At 46.0% G+C, this 25712-nt stretch overlaps 1 protein-coding gene across 4 annotated transcripts in view; it reads left to right on the top strand.

Annotated features, from left to right (window-relative positions):
• HERC3 (HECT and RLD domain containing E3 ubiquitin protein ligase 3) overlaps positions 1-25712 on the top strand; it is a 50682-nt gene that overhangs the window by 5673 nt on the left and 19297 nt on the right. For 2 of the 4 annotated variants that reach the window (XM_053404094.1, XM_053404092.1), the window contains exons 1-10: positions 2431-2555; positions 7589-7853; positions 14201-14360; positions 15374-15450; positions 16904-17125; positions 18283-18374; positions 20296-20426; positions 22180-22340; positions 24057-24133; positions 24630-24754. In XM_053404094.1, coding sequence (XP_053260069.1) covers positions 7628-7853; positions 14201-14360; positions 15374-15450; positions 16904-17125; positions 18283-18374; positions 20296-20426; positions 22180-22340; positions 24057-24133; positions 24630-24754 — 1271 coding nt within the window. In that variant the 5' untranslated portion in view covers positions 2431-2555; positions 7589-7627. Of the gene's footprint in view, positions 1-2430; positions 2556-7588; positions 7854-14200; positions 14361-15373; positions 15451-16903; positions 17126-18282; positions 18375-20295; positions 20427-22179; positions 22341-24056; positions 24134-24629; positions 24755-25712 lie in introns of those variants that run through there. The other 2 variants (XM_053404093.1, XM_053404095.1) reach the window with 2 other exon arrangements.

The following is a 25712-nucleotide window of genomic DNA, read 5'->3' as shown; positions in this document are numbered from 1 at the left end:
TAAAAACACACATTCTACTCATGTAAAAACACACTGATTCCCGGACCGTCCACGGGCCAGATTTTGAAGGCGATTGGGCTGGATCTGGCCCCCAAGCCTTAGTTTGCCTAGCCATGCGCTATCATTTCAGCTTGGAGATGGGTGTTTCTAAGCCCTACCTGGAGATGCCAATGATATTTCTGCATGCAAAGCTCTGACCTTTCCCTAAGAAATGGACTTTGTACCATACATTTAAAGTACATTTAAAAATAAGTGCAGCCATGTATTCATGCTCTTCCTTGAGCCAGTGAGTCATGCCTGGTATTCCCCTCCAATTAACTCAAGAGCGCTTGCCTCCAGCTCTTCCCCTGCGCCTGAAGGGCTCTCTTCTGATTCATTTGTTTGTTGTCAAGCTGAACCCCTGGGCTCAAAACGACATTGCACATCTGCCACATCATTGTACATCAGAACGATAAGTGCATTTTGCAATCATTTTGTGTTGTGCAGCCCAAACCTGTAACTTTTGTCCTCAGAATTAAATTCTACTGGGTTAAGCATATGCACAGGATTACAGCTTTCTAGCAGGCATCTATGCATGTTTACTCAAAAGTATGCCCCACTTTGTTCAATGGGGCTTTACTTCCTAGTAAGCATACTAAGGATGTCAGCCTAAACACTCCAGGTCTTTATATTTTCCTTCAAATGCAAAGCTAAAATTTTCATCCATGCTTCTGTACAGAATACCCAGCAACCGAAGGGGCCTGCAAGAAATCATTAGCAGAGGAATCCTATACATGTCTACTCAGAAGTAACTACCAGAGAAGTGGGCATAGGTTTGCTACCCAAGTATCCAGTACAGCATGTCTGAGTGTTGCTAATGCAATATAAAAATGCAAGAGCCATTTAAGAACAGACTGTTCCTTCTAATCGATGCATCTCTCTTATTCAGTTAACAAGCACAGTGAATTCAAAATATAGGTGGTTGGTTTATTAAAGCATCCCTTGCCAAAATATTTAGCTGGAATGTGGCCTGGGGGTAGATTTAACGTTACTGGGATTTCAAACTCACCTGGAAATTAATTCTCATCAGAAGTTACTCTTTGTGGCACTGCTTATACAGTATAGCAAAGTAACTTGCAGGAACATAAAGGTGTTCATTGTCTACTTCAATTTATCAACCTCCTTGGAGCTTATATGCAATTAGGCTCCCTGCTGCCTGTCTCTGTTAGGGGTATTGTTAGAGGGCTGGGCCGTGGATGACCTGCCCTCATTCCAAAAATGATTTTTAACTTTGCTTCCAGGGCTGGTACACATACTGTGCCGGCCACTCACTTATCCTCTTAATTTGCTCTGGGACCAACATATGCAGCTAGACATATGCAGTGTCATGCTGAGCATAGCTGCCAATGTTTCCCTTTTTAAAAGGGAAATTCCCTTACTCTGAATAAGATTCCTCGCAAGAAAAGGGAAAAGTTGACCAGCTATGGTGATGAGTGTGTTGGCCTAGGACCTGGGATAACAACGTTCAAATCCCCACTCAGCCCAGAAGTTCACTTGAGCCAATCACAGACTCTCAGCTTAACCTACCCCACAGGGTTATTGCTAGGATAAAATTGGGGAGGGTGGGGAGAGCCACATTGAGCTTCTGGGAGGAAAAATGTGCTATAAATGTAAAAATCATTAACAAAATTAGCATATGCAAATTGGTGCCACAGGCCCCTGAGTCTTTTGAGTGCTTAGCAGTGCTTCTGTACACTAAATAGTTATGACTGGTCTCTGAGAGAATTGCCCTCTGACCTGTCAAATATTTCCATCTAAATATAAAATTTGCACACTTTTAAGTAACCTCCTGCTGCCTAGTTTAGCTTGGTGCCAGTGTGGTGTGGTTAAGAGTGTTGGACTAGGACCTGGGTTCGAATTCCCTACTTGGCCATGAAGCTCACTGAGTGACCCTGGGCTGGCCTCTCAGCCTAGCCTATCGTACAGGGGTGTTGTGGGGAATTAAATGAGGGGGAGAACAAACAAAAAAAGTGGGATATAAATGCAAACAAATATCTCAGTTGGTTAGAACATGGTGCTGATAACACCAAGGTTGCAGGTTCGATCCCCATAGGATACAGCTGCATATTTCTGCATTGCAGGGAGTTGGACTGGATGATCCTCAGGGTCCCTTCCAACTCTACAATTCTATGGTTCTGTGAAATAAATACACAGTGTAGCTGCACCAGCACAATATGGATTTCACATTTTCCTCCAGCGCCTCTAGGGTTAACTGTCAGGCCGCCTCTCTCCCCCCCCCTCAAACTAGAACTTTGGGCCCAACCTACCCCTCCTTCCCCATGTCAGCCTCTGGTGGAAGCAGCGATTGGCTCAGCCCGGGAGCCTCCGCGGCTTCCCATTGGGTGCTGCTCAAGACGTCAATCACGTAAAGACGGGGCTGGCGCTTGGCTCTCTCTGCTGGAGGAAGGAAGCAAAACTTCGTTGTTATTGTAGCGCGCAGCAGGAAGCAGAGCGCAGAGGTGCCTCCTCCGTCTCCGCACCTGGGACTCCCGGGGCGCAGCAGCAGCCAAGAGCCGGTGAGCGTTCCAAAGGCGTTGCTTTGCGTTCCGCGGGCGCTGCGGCTCGTGCGATCCTGTTGTGCTGTCGCCTCCTTTTATTTTTGTTGCAGGCTTTTTTATAGAAGGGGGAAGGGGGTTAGCTCCCTTTCGCTCAGCTTGGATAGCGGAGGCTTTGCAAGCTTCCCGATCCCTCTGCGTCGTGCAATTCAGGCTCTCCCATTCGATCAATGGGATCTTTTGCCTCCCGGGTATAAACGGGGGTGATAGGCTTGCAGTTGGGGGGCGACGAATAGAGAGATCCACAGCAGCCTCCTAGCAAACCCAACTCCTTTCCGATTCCTGTTGATAATGGCCTCGCTGCCTTCATTCTCTTTTTCTCCAGACGGGGCGGGTAGAACGAATAATAATTTCATTTAGCACGCCACAGCCCTGGAGTGACAGAGCCTGACTTTGAGCCCAAGATCCAATACGCACACTTAACCTGAAGGGGTCAGTCGTATTAAGAAGAGCCCACCCCACCCCACTACTGGATCAGGCCAAAGGCCCACCTCGTCCAACATCCGTCCAGGTAGCACTAAGACGCCCATAAAGCAAGGCACGGGCGCAGCCCGTGGGTCTTGCTGCCGAGTTAGGCGTGCCTAGGATTGGGTTGTTTGGAAGACTGGAAGATGAGGATAACCCCCCCCCCACTGTATTGTCACACGGGACCCCCAATAATCTCTCTTTCTGCGCTTGATCCTCCCATGCAATGGGGCGAAGAAAGATTGCTGGCTGCGTATTGCGCATCTGTGCAATATTATTTCTTCCCCCTTTCCAGCAAAACATTTTATTCTACGCGGCCACTGGCACCGATGGATGGGAGGCAGGTACTAGATCTAGTAACAACAGTAGCCGGGGGAAACCCGGAAAATCCTGCGCAAGCCATAGACTGTCTCCTTGCATCTCGGCTGCTGCTGCGCAGGAGAACATCCCGCTGGGTTATGCCCGCAGGTTGGCTGTAGAAAGAGCTTTTGGGAAAGCAGTTATTACCCTCGCACTTTTTATTTTATTTTTAAAAAATGGCTTAAATTATTTGCTGGCCTTTAAATAATTTTATTTTGAAAGGTTGCTAAAGATTCCCTCTGCCTGTGACGTGTTGTGTGTGTGTATCGAGGGTGGGTGGGAATGACAGTCAAACCGCTATTTCAGTAACGCTTGCACCGCGATGCAAGTCATTGCAAACACCGGGCGTATGTGCAGTTGCGTGCACTGGAAAGCAGAAATCCTAGAAACCCGGGCAGCAGGAATCGGGGCTTTCCACGTCGCCCAGGGGCAGATATTTGGACCGGGTGGCGGCTAGTTTCCGGGACTTTGCGCGCGCGGCGAGTGGAGGGGATGACGGTGATAACAATCCCCATCCCCCGTCGTGGACCCGCGCCTGTTTCCCGGTTACCCTCCGCGCCGTAGGACCGAGGAGGTCTGCTCGCTTGTTCCCTCCCACCAGCCGATGGCTCCGGATGAGCTCATTCCGGTGCCTCTTCGGAGCATGCAAAAGAGAATACAGCAAAGCACTTTTGCAAATCATCTCCCCCAGGCTCAAAACCTTTTTTTAAAAAAGGAGGCATTTCCGGGGGGTGGGAGGGAGATGTTCAGACATGGTGGGCGCGGCGTATTTTTGTCGGGGTTGCATGGGGAAGAAGCGACGATGGCGATTGCTTTAAACTCCATCCTGAACGTCTCGAATCCAAAGGAGGAGAAAGAAGGGTGGCGTCGCTTTTATCTGTTTGCTTTTCGTGATGGGTACTTTGAGGGATCCTGCAGCCGGCGGAGAGGCACCAGGCGACCGGCTGGCTGAAACGTAAGCAGGGAGAGACACGTGCCCGCGTGCGCACGTGCCCCTTCCCTGGGCTTGCAAAGCTAGCTGGGGTGTGTGTGTGGCAGGCTGCGCGTGCCCGCGCGTGTCGGCTGTACGTGCATCTGCTGGCGTCTCCGTGCATAGACAGGCATTCTCTGACCCCTCTTCATCCCCCCCTCCCATGCCTCATTCTTTAGCAGAGGCTAGTTTATGGGATGCATTTGAGCAGGCTATCAGCAGAAGAGAGGAGCTCTCCAAATCTTCAAGAGTTTGGCAAATCTCAACATGTTTGTGGCATTGCTGTTTGCATATAGATGCCCTGTCAGCTTCAGCTGGCAGATGCACACAGAGGTTTATTAGAAATAGCTGAGAGACAGGGATAGGAGTTGCTCATTTATTGAGCATTCATCCCAGGGAGATTTATAGATTGCCTGCTTAGTTTAGTAGTAAGGGGCAATATTTATTTATTGGTTGAGATTGTTTTTCAATAAATACGTAGAACTGGGGGAGAACATTTCTGAGTTCCTGAGTTATTGAATATTTGGGGGCGAGGTGGGGTGGTTGGTTGGTTGGTTGGTTGGTTGGTTTTTGTTCCTGTTTTTATTGTGTATTTTGTGGTTTTACATTGTATTTTTATGTTGTGAACCACTCTGAGATTTGCAGTTGAAGGGTGGTATACAAATTTATAATAATACGTCTCCAAGGCTGCAAAAGGCTAAATAAATATTTCACTTGCACCTGGTGATGTATTTATTTTTTTACATCCCTGCAATTACCAAGCATTGGTTCATCAAGATGATTCTCCTTAAAGTGTTAGGTATGGCAGCTAGTTTTGCCTGAGCACAGGCTGACCTTTTAAGGAAATCACTTGCTTCCAAGTAATCCACACTGGTTTCCCTCTGGGGCTTGCAGCTCTGGGGCTAAGCAGCATCACACTCACGGCCTGATTTGGCCTAGGGGTTGCCAGTTGCCGACTTTGCTGCTAGTGTTTGGATATTGAATTAATACTGCAAAGAAATGACTCATATCTTAAGGACATCTCAGTATTTGCTTTGCTTTTTAAAGAAATAACTTACCAAGAGCCTACGGTTGTGCTGCCCATAGAACAGAGGCTCAGGGATGTTGCTGTTGGCACAAGAGGAACCTCAATACAGTGAGCTAGAGTCCTGAAACAAAAGTGAATGCTTCTTCTGTTTCAGCATCTGCGTAGGAAAGGAGCCGTTACATGATGTAGGGCAGCCTCCTTCAACCTATTGCGCTCCTGATGTTTGGGACTACAACTCCCATCAGCCCCAGTCCAAAGCACAGGAAGGCCACCAGGTTGCTGAAGGCTAATGTAGGAGGAGTATAGTGTAGATTGGGTGCAAAACTATGGTTTAGCTCTACAGAAATCATCTATGGGCCTGTGTAAAGGTAAAGGGACCCCTGACCATTGGGTCCAGTCGTGACCAACTCTGGGGTTGCGGCGCTCATCTCGCTTTATTGGCCAAGGGAGCCGGCATACAGCTTCTGGGCCATGTGGCCAGCATGACTAAGCCGCTTCTGGCAAACCAGAGCAGCGCATGGAAATGCCGTTTACCTTCCCACCGGAGCGGTACCTATTTATCTACTTGCACTTTGATATGCTTTCGAACTGCTAGGTTGGCAGGAGCAGGGACCAAGCAACGGGAGCTCACCCCGTCGCAGGGATTCAAACCGTCGACCTTCTGATCGGCAAGTCCTAGGCTGTGTGGTTTAACCCACAGCGCCACCTGCGTCCCTATGTACCCGCCTGTGTACTCCCTCCTTTATTGTGGTTGCAAGGAAGAAATCAGAAGAACCTGCCTATGTTTGCAACTAACCACAGTTTGTTTGGTCCCAATGGGATAAACTGTGGTTGATCTTAGCTAACAAACATACACATCGTGGCTCCTGATTTTGGCTTTTTGGAATCAATGGTAGTTAAAGCAATCCATAGTTTCCTAGTCTGGACAAAACAACAAACTGGCTATTTGAAAATGGAGGCAGGTGCTTCTGGTCTCCACAATGCAGAAGTGGAATGGGGTTCTCATGAGCCTGAACCTTGTTCACTTAGTATGGCAAACCGTACTCTTTCCAGATCAGCTCAAAGTGTCCAGCCCTACTTACCTTACCCTATGCAGGCTGTCGCTGCCCATGTCACAGCCTCTACTTATACCACAGCAGCTGTCGTTGCAGATTTTGATAGCTTGCCCAGCCTTCCTCTTCTTCCCCTGTTAAATAACTGTTATCATTACTTCCCCATCAGCATATAAATTGCTAGACAGCATTCTGCATGGGAGCCATCCTTGAATGCATAAGACTGGAATCTGGATGCTGACAGTGTCTCCCACCCCACCTGTTCCAGGTTCCTTGGCTATACCATGGCGGACAGCTTCCCATGGAATAGCCCAGTTGGTCTGGGGTGATGTGCAGTTGTTATGAGTAGCATCTTCCTTAAGTTCAGATGCTGACCTGCAGTGAAACGTGAGCACCCGACGAGGACATGAAGTGCTTTCCATGTAGAGAGAGTTGTGGAAGGAACAAGCCGTCAATTTACATAACGAAGCCACTGTCAACAGAAACAAATTGGTTCTGGCATTAATGTCCCAGTGAACAAGAGCGTTGAAGTTTTATTTGCTGCTGTGGCTGCTCTGCCAGCTGGCAAGCTGCATTCAGAGAACGCTCGCCACTGAACATGGTGGTATTTGTGTGTGTTGTGTTTTTGACTTCCGGAAAAGGGGGGGGGGGTGTATTAAGAACACATGATCCATCACACCAAGTTCTGAAGGTGCAGCGTGGAGGATATTATTATTATTATTGCACTTGGTTTTCATGTGTAATGCTTACCATGGTGACCTTTGGGTTGCTAATTGGGTTTTTGATTCTGGATTATTAAAAATTATTTGATTTTTAATCGGTGTTTTAAGATACTTTGTATACTGCCCAGAGGCCCGCTCCCCCATCTCAAATATTAGCAGTATATAAATTGCTTAAATAAATGAAATTGAAACTGTTAGAAAAATAGTTTGCCGCTGGGCATCTTTCAGGAAAGTTATTCCAAGGAATGGAAGCTGCAGAAAAGAACTACTGCTCCTTTGTTTGCATGATGGGACAGGAAATGGCTCCTTTTGCCGGCATCACTTCCTGTGGTCCTGTTTCCCTGGTCTGTAGATGATTCCTGATTTATGGATTGGTTTCCCCTCTTCTCCTCCCTCAGGAAAAAACCAAGATACATGACTTGCTAGAAGAAGAGAAGATGTTATGTTGGGGATATTGGTCTTTGGGACACCCTGGGGAAGGTAACGTGCTGCAAGCGATAATCACCGAGCCCCGGAGCAGCGGGTTCATTCATGAGAAGAGTGTCAAGGAAGTGGCTTGTGGCGAGAACCATTCTATCTTCCTGCTGGAGGATGGCGAAGTGTATACATGTGGCTTGAACAGGAAAGGGCAACTCGGCCACGAGAGGGAAGGAAGCAAGCCAGGTAAGGTGGTGTCACTGCACCTGCAGCCAGGTGCTTGTTCGCATTTAATGAAATGGCTCTGCTGGTAGCTGGTTCTGGGGTTCAGGTTTGGCTTGTCTATGCTACTCCTTCCATTTTATTATTAATTGCACCCCATCGTGGGAGGTTTATACTGAAGGGTGACCTAGAAATTATATTGAAATAGGAGTACAGTCTGGCAATGACGCCAGCCTGGAGGTATATAGGGCAGGGCCATGTTGCATTCTGGGTAACCTCCTGGGGGGCCACATGCTGTTGCTGAGCAGTAGGTCTGGGTGATAATACCGACATATCATCCGAAACCAGTTTGAAGTCCATATTGTGATCATCGGTTTTCATTATTTTTGACCTGGCAATATATTGCGAATCATGGTGTGTGTGTGTGTGTGTGTGTGTGTGTGTACGCGCGCTATGCATAAATCACAGCATGGGGAAAAACGTGATGTCACCCAGTGCCTCTTCATAGCTCCATCCTTATTTCAGACGTCATAGAAGCATGGAATCAAAAGAGTTGGAAGGGACCAGGAGGGGTATCTAGTCCAACCCCCTTGCAATGCAGGAATCTTTTGCCCAATGTAGGGCTCAAACCTACAACTCTTGAGATTGAGTCTCATGCTCTACTGACTGAGCTATCCCAGGATATATCAGTATATTTGTGATGTTTTCCTGGTGATACATCGCGATGCTGAAAACGAAATATTGCCCAGCCCTGCTGTTTGCCTCTACATAATTCCATCCTTATTTCAGACATCATCATATATTGATACATCACAATGTTTAGCTGGTAATGTATCACAGTGTTGAAAACCAAATATCGCCCAGTCCTGCTGAGCAGGCAAAAGTGGGCTAGAGCAAGAATCATAAATGTCACACTCGTGTAGTAGGCTAGTTTCTCCTCCCTCTCTGTCCTGCGTCCGAACAAGCAGGAAGCATGGTCATAGTTCAAGGGCACTTTCCCACAATGGATGAGGGCCTGTGAAGGGAGAGGTTTCCGAAGGCCAGGTAGACAGGCCCCAGAGGCTTTCCTGACAGTGTTCCATTAGTTCTTGCGGCTGATGCTGGGAGTTTCCATTTCAGCCACCGGCTCCTGTTTGGCTCACATTTCATTCTGGCTGATCCCAAAGTAACCTTTGACGGGAGATAGTAGGCTAGTGTGTCAGGAGAGTGTCGTGTTCAGGTGATGCTCCCAGTCCCTTTACTCTTGAACGAAGAGATGCGTATGAGTTTAGTTTGGTCCATACTGCTGCCCAGATGCTTAATAGAAGGCTAGCAGTCCCGCCCCCCCCCCCCCGTCTGTGGCCATGTCTGCACTATATATATTTCAAGTGGAATCGTACCACTTTAAACAGCTGGGTTTCCTCCAAAGAATCCAGACAACTTCAGTTTAAGGCAGCTGAGAGCTGTTACCTTCATAGAGCTACAGTTTTCAGAGTTCCCTGGCAATAGGAACTGGTGGATAAACCACTCTGACCACTCTAAACTGGAGGGCCACAGCTTACAGATTCCTGCCTTTGAGGGTCGTGGTTCAGGGATTGGGTCTTGGGGGGAGACTTTTCAGTCTTGATACCCCCACCATGGATAGGGGATTGCCAGTTTGGCAAATATGCCTGAGATCCCTAAGTGTTGTGTAAAAATATACTGGGTGGGAGGTACAGGAAACTCAGGTTGGTATTACCAGTGAAAGTATGAAAAGGTAAAGGTACCCCTGCCCGTACGGGCCAGTCGTGTCCGACTCTAGGGTTGTGCACCCATCTCGCTTAAGAGGCCGGGGGCCAGCGCTGTCCGAAGACACTTCCGGGTCACATGGCCAGCGTGACGAAGCTGCTCTGGCGAACCGGCACCAGAGCAGCACACGGAAACGCCGTTTATCTTCCCGCTATAAAGCGGTACCTATTTATCTACTTGCACTTGGCGGTGCTTTCGAACTGCTAGGTGGGCAGGAGCTGGGACCGAAAGACGGGAGCTCACCCCGCCATGGGGATTCGAACCGCCGACCATACGATCGGCAAGTCCTAGGCACTGAGGTTTTACCCACAGCGCCACCCGCGTCCCTCAGTGAAAGTATAAAGGTAAAGGTACCCCTGCCCGTACGGGCCAGTCTTGACAGACTCTAGGGTTGTGCGCTCATCTCACTCTAGAGGCCGGAGCCAGCTCTGTCCGGAGACACTTCCGGGTCACGTGGCCAGCGTGACGAAGCTACTCTGGCGAGCCAGAGCCGCACACGGAAACGCCGTTTACCTTCCCGCTAATAAGCGGTCCCTATTTATCTACTTGCACCCGAGGGTGCTTTCAAACTGCTAGGTGGGCAGGAGCTGGGACCGAAAGACGGGAGCTCACCCCGCTGCGGGGATTCGAACCGCCGACCATACGATCGGCAAGTCCTAGGCACTGAGGTTTTACCCACAGCGCCACCCGCGTCCCTCAGTGAAAGTATACTCTTGGCTAAATTTAGCTTGTGCTTTTGAGTTGCGACCCAAAAAAGCTCTTTTCACAAACTTCCTCTTGCAGATTTTCATTCCTGAGAAGTTTGCTCTCGAAATCCTGCTATTCCATTTCTGTTCCATCTTCTTGTAGGGATCATTTAATCTGCCCCAGGCACCATGTTTTTGAAACTGTTTGTCCTTAATGTGTTTGCAGGGTGGATTTGGGGAGGGTTTGCCAGCTGGCTGTAACATACTGTGCTTTTTCCCCAACCAGGATGCAGAAAGTTTTCTGGCTTGGTACTGATACGCAAAGCATTTGCACTAACTAGCTGGCAATCTGGTCAAGCTCCCAGGTTTGAACTGTGTGCTTCCGAGATCATGATGGTGACAATTCGTTTCTCGCTTTCTGCACCAAATTGTCTCGTAGTGACTTGCGTGATAAAAATAGCAGGAAACTTTAAAATCAGGTACAAAAACACATAAGACTTAAACACTTATCCATAAATATGGATCATCAAAGGAGTACCCCAGTTACAGGCATGAATACTAAAAGAGGTCACAGGCATTGCTAGTTATTCTCCCAATTAAGGAACAAAGCCCTGGGTAAATAAAAATGTTTTTGCCTGGCACATAGAAGAAGAAAAAAGAGAATGATATCACCAGGTGTACTTCGCTGGGGAAGAGTGTACCACAAGCAGGGAGACACGACTGAAGAGACCCACACCTCCCTCAGAAAATGCACAGGCCTCAGATGAGGAACGCATGGTCCAGGTTTGTGCTGCTTGAGGCACTGAAGTCTTGAGCTGCATAAGGCTTTATAGGCCAAGGCCAGCACCTTGAATTGAGCTGGGGATCATGAGCAGGAGAGCACAATAGCACTCAGATCCTGCTTGTGAGTTTCCTGTAATCATCTGGTCGCAGTGTTAGAAACTCAGATATATGAGCTAATCGCTGAATGGCACCTTAAACCCAGGTTACGGTTGCCACAACAGAATATTTAGGCGCCATTTCCTCCCTGTTTCTATGCTGCTTTTTATTTTAAAGAAAGTATCTTGAGAGTGGTTTACAAAACATGAAAACGTCAAACAAAACAATCCAGAATAAAACATATTCAAGCTTCAAGGAAAATATTTCAGATTCTTCTCTAAAGTGACGTTTTGCTTTCTCCATATTTATTTACCAACTTTATATAGCTGTCCTGTAGCAGAAGTACCCTCCAGGAAGCCAGTATGGTGTAGTGGTTAGAGTGTTGGACTAGGACCTGGGAGATCAGGGTTCAAATCCCCACTCAGATATGACCTTGGGCCAGTCACAGCCTCTTGATCTACCTCACAGGGTCACTGTAGGGATTAACTAAGGAAGGCGTGAACTATATACTCCTTGGTGAGATATAAAGGCAGTAATTAAGCTCTTCTGCTTAGCTGCTTAAGAAAGCTGGAGGGGCCAGCCAGATGGAGTTGCCAGTTGCCAACCTGTCATCCAGAGATATCTGCATGGTTGCAGGTGGACCTGCCCCATTTGCAAAAAGTCCCTGGGAAATTTCTAACACTGTATGGTTGGCCACTGGGGGAACAGAATGCTGGGCTGGACAGTCCTTTGGTCTGATGCAGCGGGACTCTTCCTATGTGATAGGATCTGACCATCAAAAAACCCCCCTAACTGTAACAGGCTACCTGATGCCAGTCATTTGTCAGCTAGAAGAAGCTCATGGTTGAGGATGCCTCAGGTTTCTATGCCCTCAAGTATCTTGGAGGGCTGCAGGATGGAAGTTTGGAGGGTCTGTGAATGCTGCTGTAGATATTCCTCACCATTGAAATGTCCACATCCGAAGATTTATCCTAGCAGCTGCAATTAAGGTTAATTAACGGTGTTGTAGTGCAGCAGCTAGGAAGAAAATAAAGTAAATGATTTATGAATCGGAGACGTGTCCTCGTTTTGCACCCTTCTGCTCTTCTTGCAGGACTGAAATCTTTTCCACCCTGGGATTTTTGTTTGGCGGTTTCAGGGACCCTGCGGCAATTAATTGTGCCTCCTTTTCTCCAGATCCCAAATGGCATTAAAGGGACAAGTTGATAGACCAAAAAGCACATTCCATCTGGGAAGGAACTGTTCCATCTGCTTGTGAATCACTGCGATGCGCATAGCAGCTGAAAGTGGGGAAGGGAGACTGTTCTCCTCGACAGCTATTTTCAGTTTTAGCAAGCTCTTAACAGCGCTGCCAGCCTCTTAGCGGGGCACCATCTGTACAGAAGCCTTTCTGTTCTGCCTGGTGTGCTCCAGCAAGCTGAGCACTACCTCTGCTACTCAGGACAGCTAAATGGTAGTACGTGTCCCTTTCATGCAGAACACACTTCTCTCCATTTAAAACATGTTTACAAGCAAGAGACGGGGAAATCCTTTAGTCCCGAGACCTTAGCTGCCACCAGTCATTATAGATGGCATTCCCCCCCATTTTTTTATTCATTTTATAGCACAACTAAACAACACAAACAGAAAAACAATACAAACAAATTCTTGTCTTATCCTTATTTTTTCTAAACATTGTTAGGCGAGCTTCCCCAAGTCCCCCCATCTGATTTTCATTTTACCTCATCCTTAGCAGTTTACATATATCATAATTTCTAGCCCTTTTTTATCACACTAGCTTTTACCATAAAAATCCTTTTATCACTTACAAATCAAACTACTTTAAAATACACTATCTTCTACTTCTAACCCTACAGCCTATATCCACTTCCAGAGCTATTCTAAGATTTAAATATTAACATATTTTTTCAAGTATTCTTTAAACTTCTTCCAATCTTCTTCCACCATCTCTTCTCTCTGGTCTCGGAGTCTCCCATTCAGTTCGGCAAGCTCCATATAATCCATCATCTTCATCTGCCATTCTATCATAGTTGGTAAATCTTGTTTCTTCCAATTCTTCGCTAGTAATATTCTCGCAGCTGTTGTGGCATACAGAAAAAAAGTAACATCCTTTTTGGGGATTTCATCCCCCATTATAGAAGGCATTGGTTAAACAATCACTGCCCACGTTAGATTGGAGTTACTCTGCAGATGAAAGTGGTCAGAGGCTTGTTTTGTTCTGTTGTCCCAGGAGGCAGGTACTGGACTTAAGTTATGGGTGACTATTTCTTAACGGTAGTTGAGCTTCTTGACAGTCAGCTCCTACTGCTTGTTTATTTGCTGCTTACTTGCTAGGGGAAAGGGCCATAGCTTAGTTGAAGAGCACCTGTCTTGCATGCAGAAGGTCGCAGGTTCAATTCTTGGCATCTCCCGGTAGAGATGGGAGAGTCTCCTTCCTGAAACCCAAGCAGTTTGTGGCGAGGGATGGGACTCCTGAGGAAAAATTATTGCTCTAAGTTGACGGGCTGTGAAGTAGCTCTCTGGATCCTGGCTGTGTGGCTGCACAGAGTTATAGTGCGCACACATAAACACCGCACATGTCTGCTGCATCTATATTTCTCATCAGCCTCTGTATCATTTCAAAAAGGGTGAAAGCGAAATGACTTTATTTTCATACACCTCGTACCTGGCATTGCTTGTGAAGTCTTACAAACCAAAAATCAGTGCAGTTTTTAGTTCAGCGACTAAAGTTCGTGCCTTTGTGAAAAGGCTCAGTCTGCCATCTTGATTCAAAATGGCGTCTGGCGGTATCCAAATCCACACAGAAAATCTGACCCTGAACTATCACACAGAATTTGGTTGTGATATATTAAGACCCTGTCCAAATGCGTAGCTGGCAAATGAACAACTTTCCAAAATTTATATTAGATGAGATTTTTTTTTAAGGTGTGTATATCTCTTTCTGCACACATACACCCAAACTTTGCTTTGAACGATAATCACATGTGTTTTGTCGCTTAGCATGTTCCACCAGCGTTATTCTTCTCTTTTCCCCCTCAGAGCAAATTGACGCATTAGCTGATCAGCGCATAGTCCACGTTGCCTGTGGGGAATCTCACAGCGTGGCCCTCAGTGACCAAGGCCAACTCTTTTCCTGGGGGGCAGGTAGCGATGGACAGCTAGGCCTCACAACGGCAGAAGACTCGGTGGCTGTACCAAGGTAATCAGAGCGGTTACCAAACACCGTGCTTTGCTATGTAGCTTGATACCAGCAGTGTTCAGACTAAATAACCTCTTGTTGCTTTTTAGGGTGTGTGTGGAATGGAATTCTACACACTGACTGGGCACGCACCCACACCCTGCTGAACTTTATAGTACTACAAGGGACCCTATATGTGCATATTAGCACACCAGTGCACATTTGAGGGGGAAGGCGATAGCACATTTCACCTCCCGTCATGTGGAAGAACTGTGTGCCTGTACATTGGTGCATGTGTGGAGCTTTCTTGCGCATGCTGGACATGCGAGTGGTGGGAGGGTAGCTGTGCAATCCTGCAACCCCTTCTCACTTTATTTTAATGTGTGCTTGAGTTTGTGGATGCACCTCCCCTCTCAGTCTCTCGTATTTGCCTTCTCTACTGTTGCCCAGACCTTGGACCAACATTTTGGACCAATGGGCAACGCTGTGGGCATTCGACACAAAATGGCTGCCATGGAGGTGTGACATTACGCAGCGAATTAGACAGCACATGCAGGGTGCAGCTTTTCCCATAATTTTCTTTTTGTACTTCAAGAGGCTTCACCTGTTGAATTTCTTCAAGCTGCTGTTCAGCCTGCAGTAGAAATCTTCTTCACTCTCCAGTAGTTTTATGTGTTAATTTGCACTGTGCACTCTGGTACAATCTAAAAGTGCACCAGAGACCTTAATTTAAGAATCTCATCCCTAAGGTGATGCAAGAGCCAGGCATAGTTAGAACACCAAATGAGAGGATACTATAAAAAGGTTATTTTTATCTAAAGCTCCTCTTGTTGTCTGAACTGAACTGCAGTGTTTTAAAAAGCAAAGCCATTTTTGTTTAAGCTTCCAGATGATGCCTTCTAAACTGTTTAACATAAGTTCCCTTCATAATGACACAGTTGTTAAAACTAGAGGTGGTATTTTAGTGTGTGCTTCTGCTGCTGTTGTGTTGTTGTTTTAAAAAATAAAATAAAAGAATTGTTTTGCTCTTTTAGGTTGATAAAAAAACTGAACCAAGAGATGATACTTCAGGTCTCCTGTGGCAATTGGCATTGTCTTGCTCTTGCAGCTGGTATGGTAATATTAACTTCTAATAGCTAAGCTTTCTTTCTTTTTTATTTTTATTTTATTAATGTTCTTAAGTCACATATGTGTACATTATCATATTACAGTACAGGGCATATTATAATATAATTTCCAACATGTCTGTAAAGTTTATATACCCAATTTATGTACCTAAAGAAAGAAAAAATAAAATAAAATACAAAGATATAAAGCCGTTTCAAAATAATATTTGTACCAACACTACGGACTTCCTGTCAATCTCGTTGTATATTCTTTTTTTACAAATGAATGTACTCTTATTATTGTATATTTCTTTACATTTTATCTAGTACATTCCTATATCAATATGAACCCTTAATGTTGTTTCTCAACTAAATTTCTCTCCAATGTCAATCGAATGCTAGCATAGATAGCGAACCTTTATTATATTTTTGAACATATATCTTATACCTATCCCATTTTCCCATAAATTTTTGTTTTTAATTGTCTCTCAGGCTCTTTGTCAACTGCGGCATTTCAGCAAATTCTTGTAGCTTATTATGCCAGTCCATTATTGTCGGGGCTTTTTCCTTCCACCCTTTTGCCACCTCTAATAGCTAAGCTTTCTTACTAGTTCTGCAACATTACTATTAGTAGCATTAGTAGTAACAATTATGTTTTAGATTCTGCCTTTCCTCCCAAATGAAGTACAGTTGTACCTTGGATTCCGAACATCTTGGTACTTGGACTTTTTGGCTCCTAAAACGATTGAAACTCAGAAGTGAGCGTTCCAGTTTGTGAACGTTCTTTGCAACCCAAACGTCTGATGGGGCTTCTGCGGCTTCTGATTGGCTGCAGGACCTTCCAAACTTGAACCTCCAGCTGGTTTTTTTGGACTACAGTTCCCATCATCCCTGACCGCTAGTCCTGCTAGCTAGGGATGATGGGAGTTGTAGTCCAACAACAGCTGGGTTTACTCCTTAGCTGTTTCTTCTCCCAAAGAAGGCAAGGCAGTGAAGGCTTAGAATCAGAGTTTCCCTTCTCCTAAACGGGCTCCCTTCTCAGGGTGATGAGCCCATCTGCTCCTCACCTCCCTCTACAACATGGGCAGAAACCACCTTCTTGACCATTGACCTACTATTGGTCTCATCTGTTCAGTCCACCACATCCTGTCTTTGCATGCAAGGAAAGTCCCTCACTCACTGAGGGTTTGAGACCCATTGGCTACCCTCACCTGGTTTAACTGGCCAGTTGAAGCTGTTCCCGGGGTGTGGCATGCTGACAGCTCCTAGGAGCTACAGGTGAGCTCTGAGTGCAGGGTGGGGGACCAAAGGTGGATGGAGCACGACGTGTCCCTCACCAGAGGTACTACCCTCTCCCTTAACACATCATACACTCATTCTGTCAATACGCTGCTGTAATATAACGGGGGGTTTATTTTTCTGACTGCTGTTGCCTGTGTCTTGGTTTCTTTTTTCCAGATGGACAGTTCTTCTCCTGGGGACAGAACAACCACGGGCAACTTGGGCTGGGCAAAGAGTTCCCCTCCCAAACCAGTCCTCAGCGCATCAGATCGCTTGAAGGGATCCCTTTGGCCCAGGTGGATGCAGGAGGGGCGCATAGCTTTGCCTTGTCTCTCTCTGGAGCCGTGTTTGGTTGGGGGAAGAACGCCTCAGGACAACTGGGGCTGAGTGACGAGAGAGGTAATTCAAGCAGTCGTCCGTAGACGATGACAATTTTTGTTTTTGGAATTATTCTTGTGCTGCTCACCCAACGTGAAAGGAGACCTGTGCTTATTAGTTTTAAGACGTGTAGACTACTTTTCGTTCCTTGGTCCCACGGGGCAGCTAATTTGATTCTAGCCCAACTTGGTTGCAGAATTAAATCATTCTGTGATACATACAACAACAACAACAGTAACAATGAATTATCGTATTTTTAACTCTATAGGACGCACTTTTTCCCTTCCAAAAATGAAGGGGAAATGTGTGTGCGTCCTATGGAGCGAATGCAGGCTCCTTGGCTTCAGCAATAGCAACATGAAGCCTCCAAAGTGCAGAGGGAGAGCTCTCCCCGCACTCCAGAGGCTTTGCATTGCTTTCACTGAAGCTGCCTGAAGCCCCCGGAGTGCAGGGAACTCCCGCTGCACTCCGGGGGCTTCAGGCAGCTATCCGCAAGCCTTCGGAGCGCAGCAGGAGTTCCCGGCGCTCCAAAGGCTTGTGGATGGCCGCCTGAAGCCTGGAGAGCGAGAGGGGTCGGTGCACACCAATCACTCTTGCTCTCCAGGCTTCGCTTCGCTGGAGAGGCGCTGCACAGTTTTCCCTCTCTGTGCAGCACCCCTTCAGCGAAGTGGGAGGAGAAATGGAAGGGGCTCCATTTCTCCTGCCGCTTCGCTGAAGGGGCGCTGAGCAGAGAGGGGGAGAATTTTTCCCCCCTGTTCTCCCCCTCCTATGCGTCCTATAGAGCGAAAAATACGGTAATTAATATGCTTCCCATCTGTGTGGCTTCCAACAAATGAAACACATTAAGCACAGTAAAACATCAAACATTAAAAAAGAAATTCCTATACAGGGCTGCCTTCAGATGTCTTCTAAAATGTGAAGAAAGCTTGGCTGTATCTTGTGTGACCTCACTGCTTGGCTTTGGGAATAGTATACGTAACAGAGCTGATGGCAGCAGGTTGTTTTGTTAGTCCACTTCTGTAGCATCTTACTTTAATTATTATTATTATTATATATATAATCTATATAATAATCTTGTAGGCTGAGAAACTGAGTTTAAGAGACCAAGACTTGCCCAGAGCTGCCCTGTGAGTATTGCAATATTTCACAACCTCGTTCTTTGTTTTCTCCAACTGCAGACCGGGAGTCTCCCTGCCACGTGAAGCTCTTGAGGACTCAAAAGGTTGTCTATATCAGCTGTGGGAATGACCACACAGCAGTCCTGACAAAGGTAAAGGGAAAATCCTTATTAAGCATCCTCAGGGGTACAGGTGGAGGAGACAGGAGGATTACTTGCAGGTTTTGAGTTTCCACACTTCCATCTGTGACTAGGCTTCTTTAATGAAAGCCGTGTTCTTCTATAATGAAGAGAAATATTCCAGAATGCTTCTCCCTCACCACTGAGAAACTGTATGTACTGTCCCTTGGGTGTACACCATCTGTCTGCTTTGACTTGTTTTTAATTTGTCTGCTAGATCTAAAACGTCCTCCTTTGTCACTTCTGTCTGACTTAGTTTTTATGACCTCCACAGAGACATTGGTTTGGGTGTGGGCATCTTACTGTAACGCTTCTGTCCATTAAAAAAAACAAAACTAAATCAACAGCTGCCTGAGGATAAAGACAAAACAAGCACACCACAGAGGTAGAATAGGTCTCCCCTTCTTCTTAGATTTATGTATATTAATAATACTTCCTTTTCTTCTACTACTATTCATTATTACAATGGTACCTTGGTTCTCAAATGCCTTGGTACTCAAAACAACTTGGAACCCAAACACCGCAAACCTGGAAGTAATCGGTTTGTGAACTTTTTTTGGAAGCCAAATGTGCTCTGTTTTGAGTGTCTGCTTTTGTATTTATTTTGTGTTTTGGTTTTTACGCCTTTTTTGTTTCATTTTTGTGACTGTGTGGAATGCAGTTCAGCAACTGATTGATTGATTGTGTGACTGCAGTACGTTGTTTATTGCTTTCGTTTTATGGCTCAATGGTCTCATTAGATAGTAAAATTAATGTTGAATTGCTGTTTTCGGGGTTGTTTTTAAAAGTCTGGAACAGATTAATCCATTTTGCATTTTGCATTACTTTCTATGGGAAAGCGCGCCTTAGTTTTGGGACGCTTTGGTTTTGGAACGGACTTATGGAACGGGTTAAGTTTGAGAACCAATATACCACTGTAATATTATTAGTACCTCACCCATTTGACTGGTTGCCCCAGCCACTCTGGGCCACTTCCAAAAAGTATAAAAGCATAATAAAACATCAAACATTAAAAACTTTCCCACATAGATAGTTGTTTATTTCCTTGACATCTGATGGGAGGGCATAACACAGGATGGGCACAACTACCAAGAAGGCCCTTTCCCTGGTTCCCTGTAGCTTCACGTGAGGAAACCACCAGAAGACCCTCGGAGCTGAACCCAGAGGTGAAGCAACCTGCTCCGGTACCCTGAGTGGCGCTCATGCCAGAGGGCGTGGTGTGCGTCCCAGGGGCGTGGCGCATCGCTTGCAGGGTGTGGTGCGCCGCTGGGGGCTGCTACTGATTGGGGGTCTGTACAGCAGTACCTCTGGTTGCGAACAGGATCTGTTCCGGAGCCCCATTCGCAACATGAGCAGAACGCAACCTGCGTCTGCACATGCGCGGGTCGCGATGTTCCGCTTTTGCACATGCGCATGACGTCATTTTGAACGTCGGCGCATGTGCGAGCGGTGAAACCCGGAAGTAACCCTTTCCGGAACTTCCGGGTCGCCGTAGGACGCAACCTGAAAATATTTAACCTGAAGCAAACGTATGACTGTAATTTGTCCCCACCCCCTTTTTTGGAATGGCACCCCCTCAGAACGCCCCTGGCTAGACCTAGTGTCCAGGCTGAAGCATGGGGGTGGAGATGCTCCTTCAGGTATACAGGGCCAAGCCCCTTTAGGGCTTTGAAGGTCAGACCAACACTTTGAATTGTGCTTGGAAACGTCTTTGGTGCCAGCAAATAACATCGTTTGCTACTGGAGATGATCTTTGAAATTCCTATGGCCGCCTGTGGTTTGTCTGCAGGCCTTGAGCACCGCTTTCCTGTTCAGCTGGGCAAGTGGCCGGTGCTGTTGTGAGAGCCTGCTCTTCTCTAAGTGGAACTATTATTGTCTGCCCTTTCTTTGCCAGAGTGGAGGGGTGTTTACTTTCGGCTCGGGCTCCTGTGGGCAGCTTGGCCACGATTCCTTGAACGATGAAGTCAACCCCAGAAGGGTCCTGGAGCTGATGGGCAGTGAGGTGTCCCAAATCGCTTGTGGTAGGTGAGTGAGCGCTTTGGTTCTTCCTTCGCAAGTGTGTGGCGCTGGGACATGGGAATGGTCAGCTTTGCTTGCCCCCTGGCACAGTAGAAGCCGCAGCAGCTGGAATCTGCTGGGCTCAGAGTAGGATGATGGCACAACACATTCTTTCATATATCTTACTTTTGATTGATGGGGTCTGTGTAGAGAGGGTAACAACGTTCAGATTTTTGGGCATTGAATTACAAGAGGATCTGTCCTGGAGTGTCAACACAAGGGGGCTTGTGAAGAAGGCGCAGCAGAGACTGTACTTTTTGAGAATTCTAAGGAAAAACCATCTTCCGCAGAAACTGCTGCTTGCCTTCTATCACTGTGCCATTGAGAGCGTGCTCACTTATGGCTTATGTGTGTGGTACGGAAGCTGTACTACCCAGGACAGGATGGGGTTGTGCAGAGTTGTTAAGGCAGCAGAGAGCATTGTTGGCTGCCCACTCTCCACCTTAGAGCAGATTTATGTTACAAGGTGCCATAGGAAGGCACTGGACATAGTAAAAGATCCATCGCATCCTGGTCACTGTCTCTTTGAGCTCCTGCTGTCGGGACGGAGATACAGGACGATGAAGACAAGAACGAGCCGTCTTAAGAACAGCTTCTTCTCCAGAGCGATCTCGGCCCTGAATGGGAAGCCTGGACTTTGAAAGTCATCTAATCTTCCTTGCTGTACTATACTGTATTGTTTAATTAGTGTTTTTATGGAGCAGTCAAGTAATTTCGTTGTCCCCGAGAGGGGGCAATGACAATAAAGATATTATTATTATTATTATTATTATTATTATTATTATTATTATTATTATTTTATTTTCTCTGTACAGTGGTACCTCGGGTTACAAACACCTCAGGTTTACAGACGCCGCTAACCCGGAAGCAGTACCTCGGGTTAAGAACTTTGCCCCAGGATGAGAACAGAAATCTTACGGCGGCAGCGGGAGGCCCCATTAGCTAAAGTGGTACCTCAGGTTAAGAACGGTTTCAGGTTAAGAACGGACCTCCGGAAGGAATTAAGTTCGTAACCAGAGGTACCACTGTATATAAACCCGTTCTTAAATTAACTGGCCATTGCTGTTTTATTCTTAAGAGCTGTTGCAGCGAGAGGTTAGGATGCGCAATGGCATCCCTGAAAGCTGCAGGTTCATATCTGGAATTTTGAAGACACCTCAGTGCATTTCTTTACATCCGTTACACCCAGATACATATGAAGGTGGAGGGTGGGAAAAGTTGTATACTGAATAAATGTTTAAATTGTAATATGGTTGGGGGGGAATAGTATTTATTGTTTATTCAGTTTATATCCCACCCTTCCTCCAGGAGGAAACCAGGGTGGCAAACTGATCCACAGCTTTAAGCAAAGCATTTTGTTTATTCCAAAACATTTATTTTATTCCTGCCTTGCAGGGGGTTGGACTAGATGACCCTTGGGGTCCCTTCCCACATTTCTATGATTTAAAACATTTCAAAAACAAGAGTTAAAAGCTTTCCATCCTTTGATCCCGGGGCTGGCAGGAACCGTATTTTCCAGCCACCGAATGTATGCATAAAGATGAATGTTTTCCAATTCCTCTTGACAGTTAATAATGAAAGAACAAAACACTTTCTCTACTCCATTTTTTTTTTACTGATTTTATTCCTGCTTTTTAAAAAAGCAACTGTAAGCAGAAATATATATCTGTGCAGACTCTTATGAACTTTGCAATATTTTTTGTTCTGTTGTTGTTTGCAGGCAGCACACTCTCGCCTTTGTGCCTTCTTCAGGAATTATCTATGCATTCGGCTGCGGAACCAGAGGCCAGCTGGGAACTGGGCACACCTGCAGTCTTAAATGTCCTTCCCCAGTCAAAGGCCCCTGGGCAGCTCACAATGAACAAATCTCTGGTAGATCAGGTAAGTTGTGACTCGAACAGAAGCAAAGCTGAGATTCTGACACGTGCTCAGTGGGTGTAGGCGAAACCAGTGGGTGTAGGTGAGACCAGTTGAGACCAGTCAGAGTGCAAGTAAGCCTGAATATGCTGCTCTACCTTAGATATCGATCAAGCCATCACATTGCTTATTACTGACGTGTGTCATGTCCTTCTAGATTGTCAGCCTGAGAGCAGGGGCTGTCTTAGTGCTGATTTTTGTAAGCTGCTATGGAAAGGGTTTTTTGTTTCGTTTTTTGCTAAAGGGTGGGTTATAGCTGCCATAAATAAATAAATCACACATTTGTTTCTGAAGCAGCAAATTCATAATGCCCCAGCTTTACCATCTGTTGGGAATGTTTAAGAGTGACGGCTACTGTGCTGTCACTTTTTTTTCTCTCTGTGCTGACAAAAAAGAGTCCATTATGGATAAGAACTTAAGGCCCCCATCTGCACTATGCATTTAAAGAAGTGTTACACCACTTTTAAAAATAATATTTTAATTTGATTTTCGAAGAAAAGAAAGAAAAAGAATAAAGTTACATCAAAATGTCATACACATTCATGTATCGAGATTACTCTGAATCTCCTGACTCCTTCTCCCTCCCCCATCCGTGGAGCCTCTTAATTCTGTTTTCATATGCATATCAATACTTCTCTAAATTTTTCATCTTCCTAAATTATCTGTAGTTTCTATTACATTACAAGTGTATTTAAAATCCTGCTAATGTTTTGATGATTTTGTATATACGTTATAAACATTTCCCTTTTTTAAAAAAAACTTGTCTTCTTGGTCCCTGAGCTTCCCAGTTAATTTTGCCATTTCGGCATAGTTCATCAACTTGATCTGCCATAGTGTTACACCACTTACTTCCCCCATGGAATCCTGGGAACTGTAGTTTGTTAAGGGTCCTGAGAGTTGTTAGGAGACTCTTCACATGCAGAAAAGCCCGTTTGATCCTCCGTGTCTCCAGTTAGGAGTGGGAATGAGACTGGCCTGAAACCCTAGAGAGCTGCTGGTGAGCAATATAGACAGTACTGAACCAGACAGATCATGGGCCTCCTTTGGTGTAAGCCAGGTTCCTGTGCTCCTTTCTACACCGTGTCACAATATGCCAAATAAAATTGAGTCTTCAGCTAAGCCTCAGAAGAGCATGCTGCTTAGAGGAGACAGTCCACCATTTCACAGTTTCTGAGACAACAGTTAATGCAGCAAAGAGAATGCAGTAGTATAAATTCTAAATAATGTAAATTAAGAACATTGTCTTAAAAAATAGTGAATGCCTTTGGTCTTCTGTCTTCTGAGTTGTACCAGGCAGACAGCCACCCCAAAGAGGCATTATGATCTATAGCATGGGTAGGCAAACTAAGGCCCAGGAGCTGGATGCGGCCCAATTGCCTTCTAAATCCGGCCCGCAGACGGTCTGGGAATCAGTGTGTTTTTACATGAGTAGAATGTGTGCTTTTATTTAAAATGCATCTCTTGGTTATTTGTGGGGCATAGGAATTCGTTCATATATTTTTTTCAAAAAGTAGTCCGGCCCCCCACAAGGTCTGAGGGAGAGTGGACCGGCCCCCTGCTGAAAAAGTTTGCTGGCCCCTGAATAGCTTTTGTAATCCTGGTTTGCAAGGGAAAAGGAAGTACGTAGGGTGTTTGTGAGTACTGAGCCGTAACTAATTTGCTTCGTTCTTCTCCCAACAGATGCTTGTAAATATTACATTGTTAAACATATCTTCTCTGGAGGAGACCAGACGTTCGTGCTTTGCTCTGAAACAGAGGTAAATAGGGGAAGGCGTGGGTTCCTACCCACGGCTGGTAGGGATGTTATTTGGCTGCTTCTCCTTTCTCCCCCGATTGGGCCTCAAACTCATGCACTTCTGATAAGAGGGCAAACTTTATATGCAAAGTAAAGGCAGGTCCCATATACGACACAACCGTAACATCACTTGGCTTGGACGAACACTCCAGCATTCAGTGACAGGACCAGAAATGGGCAGGGCAGGAGAAATGAGATGCTGTCCATAATGAGGTTGGAGAGGACATCCAAACAGTCCCTGGGGAGGATAGTTCTTTGAACTGATACATAACATCTCTGTGTAAGTTATCTAGTGGTAGGCGTGGCCTATTCTGGGGTGGGGGTGGCGCATAGTAGGAAACCCCAGCCAAAAGGGCCTCCCTAGAGGGAAGCTACCCTCGCATGTTAACAAAAGCTGCAGTGAAGCCCCTCCAATCCCACTTGGCGAAATCCGCGTTGAGACCTACCTCCTTTTCCAGAATTCTCAGCCAGCGGATGATTTCCGGGCCATAAATCAAAGCGACTACACCTGTTTGATTAATGACGATACAATAGACATGTGGAGACAAAAGCTTTCGGAAAAGAATAATCCTAATTCAGTGAAGTATGTTCCTTTTTTGCTTTTCTGACGCACTGTTCAGTATTTCTTCCTTGTGGCTTCATATGAAATCTTCATAGGTGTTCAAGGGTTGGGACGTAAGCTCTGGAAACAATATGGTTGCCCTTGGATGGGTTGGCATGGGATGTGTTTGAGCTGCTCCTCCTGTTCTGAAATGTAGGCTCATCCGTGGCCTATAGACTCCTGTAGACCTCATTCCGCCGTCGTCTCCTCCCCTAAGATGTGTGTGCCATAATGTCTGCCTTCCAGAGTAGAACTGAAAATCAGAATCCTTTTCTCGCATCATGCACCAGTGAATGTTCTGTTCTCTGTTGGCTGCTGGAGCAGCGGCCTTGCAGCTCAGGGTAGACAGAGGGCCTGCTCAGATTGTTGCTTCCACTGAGTGGTGTGATGGCTTACATTGCAGAACTGCAACTCCCATCAGCCCCAGCAAGCACAGTCAATCGCCAGGGATGATGGGTATTGTAGTTCAGCAACATCTGCCTGGCCAACATCCTTGGCTTACAGCAGTCTGTCGATGGAGACTCTGCAGCTCTCTGCTGTAGGTGCATTCTAGTGTTGAGTCAGAGTTTGTTTCCAAGTATCACTTTCCAAATTTCCCAGCTACTTGTTAAGTCGTCTTCTGCCAGGCTACAGTACTTTTTGGCTTTTCTAAAATAGATGTGGGTGGTAGACCACATGTGTGTAAAAGCCAGAGGCTATCTAAGGAGATGTAGACAGTCGCCTGGGCAACCATTGCCATTGTTTTTGTTTTTATTGCCAGGTTTTTTTTCTACTCTGAAATCCCTTTGCGATATTTTATGGGAAGTGATTCATAAATGGAATCAAATAATTTGCTGATGGGTTTCTGAAAGCAATGAAATTCTAGGCACTGTTGTTTTTGTGGGTGCCAGAGGAGGCGACTTAACTTTTAGAAATACTTCACAATCTTCAAGTGAGGGCT

The sequence above is a fragment of the Podarcis raffonei genome, chromosome 9 (assembly GCF_027172205.1).
Source record: "Podarcis raffonei isolate rPodRaf1 chromosome 9, rPodRaf1.pri, whole genome shotgun sequence".
Taxonomy (NCBI): Eukaryota; Metazoa; Chordata; class Lepidosauria; order Squamata; family Lacertidae; genus Podarcis; species Podarcis raffonei.
The sequence above is the reverse complement of the archived record's forward strand: the minus strand, read 5'-3'. Positions and strand labels throughout refer to the sequence as shown.